Raw genomic sequence first — 9473 nt, forward strand, 5'->3', positions numbered from 1 at the left:
CGTTACATACACAGCTTGAAAGCAAGACAGCTGCTGCAGATAAATAAGTGGAAAAGCTCTGTACAGCAGTTTGATATTTTAAGCTCTGTGGGAATGTGTGAGTCCGTTATCAGTCCTTTACATTACTGTTATCATTTTGCCTTAACTGTTGTCACTGAAAGCATATTTCTCTTGGCTCTTACTGGAAACTGGAGCATGGCTCCATTTCACGGGCACCTCCATCTCAGTGACTGTATAAAAGTGTCCATCTCCTGTAATCAATGACTTCAGCTTGTCAAGCCGAGAGGATAACAGCTCAAAGCTTTTTCCTTGTTTGAGCATGTGCATTGTAAATCAGTGTCTAACAAGAAAACGTTGGGAGATTAGCAGGCTAGGAAAGCTAAAGCTGGCTCTGTTTTCACTGTTCTGAGATCAGTTACAAACCACATTTTGTGTGGAACAAAACTAGCATCAGCAAATAGACAGTTTTTTCTTCCTGACCAATTTGGAGTGCAGTGTGAAACTTTTAATAAGTCCTTTAGCACATTATCAAGGAAAAACGTGATAGTTTTAGCCTTTTAGTTTTGATCATTTATGTGCATTTTGCCAATAATACACCCACATGGAAAAGAAATAGTAAAAACTTATGAAAGACTTACATAAGATGTGGCCTACTTCATATAGTAAATCATATAAGGCTTATATGATTTACTCATGAAAGTGGCCACTTTCTCATTACATTTTTATATATTGTTTTAGTAAAGTATCCAAAAACATACAAGTTTCATTGATATGATTTTTCAAGGGATCTTATATCTGTTTTCACTCTTGTATGCTTTTGGTTGCTTTTCACACAAGACAGATACAAACTTTATAAGATTTATATATATCTTTTCCATATGGGCAGTTTTAAGTGTAGCGTTTTATTGCTTATTCTTTTATGTTCTTTTTTTTAAAGGAATGGTTCTAAAAAATACATTGACAGCTAATAATAAAAATGTTTTGCTAATATGGTAGATATTTATTTAACTATCCATGCATCCATCTTCTTCCACTTATCCGGGGTGGGTTGCTGTATTTAAGTATACAGACAAAAACAAAACAAAACAAACAAAACAGACAGCACAAAACATTATACTTTAAGGTAGTTCTTATATAGAGCTTTTTTACTCTTCCTGAGCACTCAAAGCACTTTATCTGTGCTTATTGGGTCTCATCCAAGCATGCAGTCTTGAGTAGCCAAGGTTTTAAACCAGCAACCTTCTGCTCTACCACCTGAGTTACAGTCACCCTATGTAACAGCCAGTGTTGTTTTTGTTTTGTGAATAAAATTTTATGCCTGAAACTAAACTTGGAATGAACACAGAACCCATTAGTGGTTAGAACAGATGAAGAATGCTGCAAATGTAATATTTTAGCATTGTCGATTGAGTGGGTTACTGTTCCCGTGTCCTGCTGGGCCCCCAATTTGGGCTCGTCAGTCAGGACAGTGGGGGCTGTTGACATGGGTCCTGGGTCTGCTTTTCCTCACCTTGCGGTCTCAATCATCTCTTCACTGCAACAGCTAAATTCTGTTTGGTTGTGTACCTGTCTCAGTTTTGTCTTTTAGGTGCTGTTTGTTTATTGTGTGTTTGACACAGATCTGTTTGGTCTATCAACGACTTTTGTCTTTTTCTTTCTCTCTTTTTGTTCCTTTACTTTTTCAGTTCCTCCTTCTTGTCTTTATGTTATTATCTTCTCCTGTCTTTCACCAGCTCTGGCATAAAAAAAAAAGAATGTATCCTCATTTTTCTCAAATAATTATTCCTTTAATCAGCTACAGAGAATTTTTAATCAAGTACATAAGGTAACATCATAAATACAGAAACAGGATTATATCAGTGTATTAAACCATCAGTCAAAGGAGGGGCTTTATTTATGTGGGAGAGATGCATTAAAAGCAATATACTGTAACTGGAAGCCCCCAGCTGTAACCGAAGCATCAGAGAGGAACTTCAGTGTCATCACGTTCCCTGGAAAACATCACAAACAAATGTTTTGTATTGCTTTAAATCCAAATGTTTCTTTGTGTTCTTTTGATGTGAAAATGTGAGGGCTCTCACCTGTGCTGATTATATCATCTGGCAAATAATCACCACAGAACCTGGAAATAGATTTTATAAAGTCAGACACTTTCTTGCATTGTTTTTCTTGTAATTAAACGATTTGGCATTTGAGGCTGTGAAAATGTTACCTTGGGTTCTTAAAACATTTAACTGACATTTTTCCTAAATTCGGACATCTTCTGTGCTAAATAACTACCCAGCTAGTTTTTCTCACCTCCCAGCAAAGCCCGATACGTCATCGTAGCTGTCGTAAACTTCCAAGTAATCTGCCAGACACTCTGTATCATCCTCTACATCAAACTCCATGAAGTGGAGGCGGATCTTCTGGCCCAGGCGGACTCGGATGTGCCAGTAGCAGATCTGTTCATCTTCATACTCCTCAGGGAACCCAGGAGACTGGATGATCTTCTGCTGCTCTGTCAGGACCCCGCCACACTCCTTGGCTATAAGAAATGACATGAGTGGATCAAGGTTTTCAGAAAATATAATATGAGAATATATTTATCCGTCCATCTTCATCCGCTTTATCCGAGGCCGGGTCGCGGGGGCAGCAGCCTAAGCAGAGAGGCCCAGACCTCCCTCTCCCCAGCCACCTCCTCCAGCTTATCCGGGGGAACACCAAGGCGTTCCCAGGCCAGCCGAGAGATATAATCTCTCCAGCGTGTCCTGGGTCTGCCCCGGGGCCTCCTTCCGGTGGGACATGCCCGGAACACCTCACCTAGGAGGCGCCCAGGAGGCATCCTTGTCAGATGCCCGAACCACCTCAGCTGGCTCCTTTCGATGTGGAGGAGCTGCGGCTCTACTCTGAGCCCCTCCCAGATGGCCGAACTTCTCACCCTATCGCTAAGGGAGCGGCCAGCCACCCTTCGGAGGAAGCTCATTTCCGCCGCTTGTATCCGCGATCTCGTTCTTTCGGTCACTACCCACAGCTTGTGGCCATAGGTGAGGGTAGGGACGTAGATCAACTGGTAAATTGAGAGCTTCGCTTTTACAATATATTTATATAAAGGAAATAAAATTCAGCTATTACTCTAAAATTTTTATTTCTGTTTAATCAGTCTGAGAATCAGCAGCTATAAACACCCCCAACCTTCACCATAATAGATTACTGTCTTCTTCTTTTTTTTTTTGCATCAACCTTTAGAGTGCTAGCTGACTATAACTGGGACTAAACTATTAAACACTCCATGTTTGCTAGTTACAAAGTTACACTTTGCTTTCTAAAGTAATGCATAACATTAATCACATTATATTTTTCAGCATGCAGTATTTAGTACATGTATGTGTACATGTACTTAATTCAGTAATTACATTACAGTCACAAATGTCCTTACTCGCATCACAATGGTTCTTCAGTTATCTTAACCCTGGGTGGACTGAAATAAAGTTCAAACAAATCTGCCTTTTTCTTCCTGCACTTTGGCTACAATCAAATGATTTCAGTTCATTTTCAGTAGAAGGAAAATAGTGGAGTAGTCTACAACTGTTGTGTAGGTAAGAAGTGATGTGTAATACTTTATTATACTCATTACTTTTTTGAGAATTTACTCAAACATGGTTACAGTTAGTTTAATACTTTAAGTCAACATCTTTCACAGCTCACCGAGCTCAGCTGAATGTTCCACTGGTAAAAACTGTTCTTTGGTGGTATTCTTGTGCTGGGCACTACAGAACATAACCTCAATACAGCAATTCTGTATTACTTTAATAGCAAGGCAAGCATCTGTTATTGTAGGGTACACCAGCACTGAAGAAGGCTGGTAGGAGCTCTTGCAGTACATTGATATATGGTGGCTTTTGAAATTAAAATCAATGTTCGCTGCATATTTCCCTTCTATACTTTATTTTACACCTGTAAAAAGCAGCACATGACTATTCTAGAATATACTCATGCAATATATGATTTTACCTACTTTAAAAAAACTGATTTGACTTTACAAAAAGGTAATTGGGTAATATAACCCAATGGGGAGGGAAAATGTAGTGTCAACAATTTATTCTTTTAGTCTGTTGCTGGGACTGTGCCTCAGCATATGAAACATTTAAGTTTGGGATGTCCCTTTCATGTGAGCTCTGAATAAATTCAAAACAGAGAACATGAATCCTGTTGTTGAGCAAGACAAAAATCAAACACACATGTTGAGACGGTGACAAGCACTGCTTTGAGCGACATAAAATTAATGTCTTACAGAATCTTTCATTTTTTTTGTTCAGATTTGCAACAGTAAGCTAACATCTATCAAAGGGTACAGTTTAGCCAAAATGTCTGATCCAGACATGGTGAGAGGGATTCCACAGGTGGCTGACGTGGTGATCTAAACTGCCAAATTTTGGGATGAGAGAACTATAACCAGTTTCATAAACTGGTTTAAATAAAATTGATATTTTCTAAAAGAAACATTAAATTTCATCAGTATTTTATTATTCTGCATATCAGTGTGTGTATTGTCATATACATTATATAAGACAACATGTTCTTAGCTAGGAGTAAGAGACAGTCCTGCAACAGTTTGTTTTCTACTAAAGTGCCACTTAAGTGTTGCTTCTTTCTAAGGTTATCTCAATTCCAATTCTTCATTACGTATTTAGTGGTGACTTGAACAAAATTTCACCAAGGATACAAATTTTGATGTGTGTGTATATACACACACATACACAGGCATCATGACCACCAAGAGGTGAAGTGAATAACGCTAATTATCCCTTGATCGTGACACCTGTAAGTAGGTGAGATTCCTACAGTTTTCCAACATTTCTGGGTTAGTTACAACCCCTTTGTCTGCATAAAAGCAGTGTTAGAACACACTATGGTACCAAACCCTCGTATCAGTTGAACAGTACTGCACTGCAGGAAGTAGTGTGTTGCTACAAAAATGGCAAGAAAAAAGGCAATTAACAATGGAAAAGAGACAGGCCATCATGACACTTAAAAAGGTATTTTCTATAGAGAAATTTCAAAGAAAGTCAAGGTGTCAGTGAGTACAGTTTCCTTCACCATCAAAAGGCACTCAGAAACAAACTGTGACAGGAAGAGGTCTGACAGACCCAAAGACACAACTGAATCAGAGGACAAGTTTCTGAGAGTTAACAGCTTACATGACAGGCAGGCTCACAGGACAACAGCTTCAAGCACAGTTCCACAGTGTGTGGCGTCAACTGTCGAACATGGAGGAGGAACTGTGATGGTCTGGGACTGTTTTGCTGGATTGAGGGTCGGTGACTTGTACAGAGTGAGAGAGAAACTAAACCAAAACGGCTACCACAGCATTCTGCATTGGCTTGCTCTCTGGTATGCGTTTAGTTGTTCAGGGGTTCATCCTACAGCAAGATAATGACCCAAAACATAAGTCCAAGCCAGAACTACCTCAGGAAAAAAAGAACAAGAGGGTAAGCTTGAAAACATGCTTAAACAAACAGTCACCGCAGTCTCCAGACTTAAACCTCATTGAGCTGGTTTGGGATTAACTGGACAGAAGTGTGAAAGCAAAGCAACCTACAAGTGCCACATTTATGGGAACTTCTGTTAGAGATACCGGAAAAACTTTATTAAGAATATTTGATGTCTATTGTAGAAAGAATGCCACGGGTGTGTTCAGCTGTTATATCTGCCAAAGGTGGCTACTTTGATGAGTCAAAAGTTTTAGTGTGTAAATTTATTTGGTTATTGGGGTTTTTCCGATTGCTTATTTGTACTATGCTTTTATTTCAGAGTACAATGAGACATTAAACTGGAGAGAAACTAAACTTTCAATAGAAAATGATGCAGTATTATTCAGGGTCAACAGTGAGCTGTTAGAGCTCATAAGCCAGAATGTGTCTTAGTTATCTGTTATTCATCAGCTCCACTGGCATCCACCAGGTTTATTCATTTTCTGACCATGACTGAAATTATGGTTGTGAGTCAAGACAAAAAATGGTCCCACTATGGTCTCATCTGCACTAGTTGCCTTTATGGTCCTCCATGTTTGTCTGTGGCACCTCAAGATGACAGCAGTAAAGATAAACAGTGGTAAAGCTGTAAAGGTTTTAATGTGTACTGACTCACTAAATAAGCAATATGCAGAGCACTGACCAGACTCTATCCATGAATGTGCAGCTGTGTTTCTAAGCACCAAGTATTGTGCTGTGTGTCTAGTGATACAAATCCTGTTTATATATAGTGACTTAGGCATGTTCCATGTTTTGAGGTTACTGGAACATGGTGCAAGTTTTACCAGTATCCAAATGGATGAGTTTAAGTAAAATTATAAACTGTGCAGTTGTTATGAAGGTTAAAATTAGCTATTGATGATAAAACTGGTTTTGGTTAAAGGCTGTAAAAATGTTTATTTCTACTGTAAAGTTTTTCTATTTTAACATAGGAGTCTGTCTCACTTCTGGAGCCAACCTCAAGTGATCTCCAGAGGAATTGTTTGTGGCACATCTACATTTGTATCTTTTTGGCAGCTCTGCTGCTGCTTCATAACCTGGTGATAATTCTATGTGGGACTGCCACTAAGAGCCACCCTTTCCAATTATACATAGTCATTTTATTAATGAATGATGTAAAAATATTAAACAGTGCAAGACAGAAAGGGAACGTCATACTCACAGTTTGGGTTGTAGCAGTAAACATCCCACCTCTCACTTTTGTTCAGCCTGTATCCGTAGTCAATTATGCCAACCTTCCCAAAACCACATTTGGATCCGGATTTAACGATTGGGTAGCCAACGCGTCCTTTGTCAAACCAACCAGCAGCGCAGACATGAAAACCTGAACATGAGAAGAAATATGTTTTTTTCCCCCAACTATCCCCCATGAGCTGTTGATAATACTGACACAAATAAACTACTGTATGCTACAAAGTATGAGAACACTGCTGAGAACCAGAGAACAGCTGGTCAAAACCTGTTGGGGACCAAGATTTGGCTGTTTTTCCTATGTGTGCACACACAGAGGAATTTAAGTTAGAGTCACAATCAGCAGCCCCCCCAGAGTAGGCCAGATAAAACATGGCCTCCTGGGTAGACTCCTGTGGAGAAACTCAGCTGTAACAGCTGACAGTAAGGCTGATTGTAAGGCCAGAGGAAGAGGCTAGAGTCCATTTCTGTGCTGTGGGAACAGTGACACTACCCACCAAAGAAGTTGTTAACAGACTTTTACAATATACAGGGAGTGTTTAAAATTAGGCGAGATGGGAGATGGGATTAAGGCAACAGGCACCCATAGAAACACGCATGGAAAGAATTGTTTCACTCACTTCTTCCTTTTGACCTTTACCATGTCAGCACATGTACCACTTTTCCTAGAAGTTAAAAGCATTCCGGGGTTTAAGATGTTACATCAGGATGTTTGATGGACTACACATTAAGGAAGCGCCTGCATGTGTTTTGAGTAAATCACTTCTGATGAATTACAGTCCACACACACTTTCTTTCTCTGGAAGGAACTCTGTGTGTGTGTTGTGTTTGCGAATGAACTGCTGCAGACCTATTTGACGAGCTGCCTCCAGTTGTTCGTAAGTGGCCAGCGTCCCTCCCTCATACTTGCAGACAGCCTTGGCCTCTTTATACGTCAACTGGTATCTTCCTTTGCGTGATTCCCGGTGGTAAACTCCAGCTGCTTGTTCTGTCAAAGAGAGAGAACAGAAAAGGAAGTCTAAGCCTTGGGATTCTCTGCATACAGAGATAAAGACTAGAGATTCTACATAGCAGAGTCATTTTGTGCCTGAGGCATGTTTAAAAGGACCCAGAGGTTAAAGCCAATTTGGACACCATGTTTTTATTGTGAGAGAGAATGAAAAAGACTGTGTGATTCTTTCTTTCTTTTTTTTCAAATTGGAAATTGGAAGGCCACCAACAATTTTGTCCTATCAACAGGGAGTCTTCTGCTGATCCTGTGCTTTTACGCATGCTTGACTGCAAAACTTGGCAGAAAACCTTCTAAATTAGCCAACAGTTGATATTTTGATCTTTTTAATGAATGTAATGTTTTTACAATAATTAAACTCAGTGCTACAGTAGCCTTTTCAACATGTCGGCTCAGACTGGTGATATCCAGCACTCTACATAGTACTACATCAGTATGTTCTGTAACAACGACCGACCTTAAAAGTTCATATAAACATGTAACCGAGTAACAAATATTGTATGAATTCTTTTTCTTCAGTCTTGCTTCTGTATGAAGGACTGAAACTGCCAAAATCAAAACTAAGTAAAGTTGGAAACACAGGAAATAAATGAGTAAATAAATGAATAGAATTTTATGATTTTATTTTATGAAGCTATACAGACAATAAATGGCATACAAATTCATCATTCATTTATTATATTGAATCTATTTAATGTATTTTAATTTTTTTAATTCATTAATCTATATTTTCTTTCCAAACAAATGTTCAGGTATACATACACACACACACACACACACACACACACACACACACACACATATATATATATATCTAAACAGCAGCTTGTTTGATTAGCATTATTGCAGACTCCTCAAAGCTGTAATCTTCAGTAACATTATTAATGTCACAATAATGGAAAGCAATCACATTCCCAGATTAGCAGAAACAGTATTCAACTTTCTTGTGATCTGGACATTTTGGAAAGCCCTGAGATGAAGTCATTTCCTCATGTTTACTGGCCTCCTGCAGCACTCCTGCCAGGTCATAAACGTGCAGTTTGGCACGAGGGAAGCAGCTGGACTACTGTATAGCCTATTAATCCTCCTGACAACAAGCCTTTATGTGAAAATAACCTCTGCTGTGGATTAACACAGGAGAAAACTTTCTAATAATCACAGGTAGCTGGAGGTTGAACTAGTTTTTATGAATAACCAAAAACTGACTTCGCAGCTCTAAGGGGATGCAATTATTCTTATCTGAACTGGATAACAGTTTCTGAAAAAACATTTCGATGTTTCTAGCTACCACAGCACAAAAAAAAGGAATCTTTCGGTCTTACCTAGCCAAATTGAATTATGAAAAATTCCGTTACTGTAGCTCCATGCCTCCACCTCCTTTAGCACAAACCCGAGTAACCAAAGAAGAGCCAAGACACGCATCCTGCAGCCCTCAGTGCACAGCTGTTCTCTCCAGATGTTTCCAGTAGTTCTCTCCTATGCCCCTCTGCTGCTTCTGGCTTTATATACCAAACGCTGACTGCTGGTGCCTCCCAGGAGAGGTGGGAGGTATCAAGTAGTCTGGTGTGAGATAATTAACTGCAGTCAGTGACTACTTTTACAGTATCCAGCACAAATAAAGATAAATGCTGGAGTTAGTACTGTTTGTTTGTTCACTACAACAGACGTTTGTGTTGTCAGAAAAAGACCTTCTTAAAAATAAAGCAAGTCAATTCAGAGGTTTTGTAAAGGGTTAGGCATTGTGGAAATGTGTTTAACAA

General features: G+C 39.2%; 1 protein-coding gene across 1 annotated transcript; it reads right to left on the reverse strand.

Moving 5' to 3' along the window:
* Positions 1 to 1765: 1765 nt before the first annotated feature.
* On the reverse strand, positions 1766 to 9218 carry tnfaip6 (tumor necrosis factor, alpha-induced protein 6). The gene is made up of 6 exons (XM_006805779.3): positions 9036 to 9218; positions 7555 to 7692; positions 6676 to 6837; positions 2299 to 2527; positions 2082 to 2122; positions 1766 to 1991 (listed from the first exon to the last, which is right to left on the reverse strand). Exons 1-6 carry the CDS (start codon positions 9133 to 9135, stop codon positions 1891 to 1893), a joined length of 771 nt encoding a protein of 256 aa, XP_006805842.2. The 5' UTR covers positions 9136 to 9218; the 3' UTR covers positions 1766 to 1890.
* Between the last annotated feature and the right edge of the window lie 255 nt (positions 9219 to 9473).

Source organism: Neolamprologus brichardi, chromosome 16 (assembly GCF_056152115.1).
Source record: "Neolamprologus brichardi isolate AB-2024 chromosome 16, ASM5615211v1, whole genome shotgun sequence".
In the NCBI taxonomy this organism is placed as follows: domain Eukaryota; kingdom Metazoa; phylum Chordata; class Actinopteri; order Cichliformes; family Cichlidae; genus Neolamprologus; species Neolamprologus brichardi.

Excerpts from the sequence above, each read along its gene's own strand:
- tnfaip6 (XM_006805779.3), bottom strand. The coding sequence starts at position 9,135 with ATGCGTGTCTTGGCTCTTCTTTGGTTACTCGGGTTTGTGCTAAAGGAG. Across the intron at positions 7,693-9,035 it reads TCATAATTCAATTTGGCTAG|AACAAGCAGCTGGAGTTTAC; the intron begins GTAAGACCGAAA and ends TCTCTTTGACAG. Across the intron at positions 6,838-7,554 it reads GGAGGCAGCTCGTCAAATAG|GTTTTCATGTCTGCGCTGCT; the intron begins GTCTGCAGCAGT and ends TCTCATGTTCAG.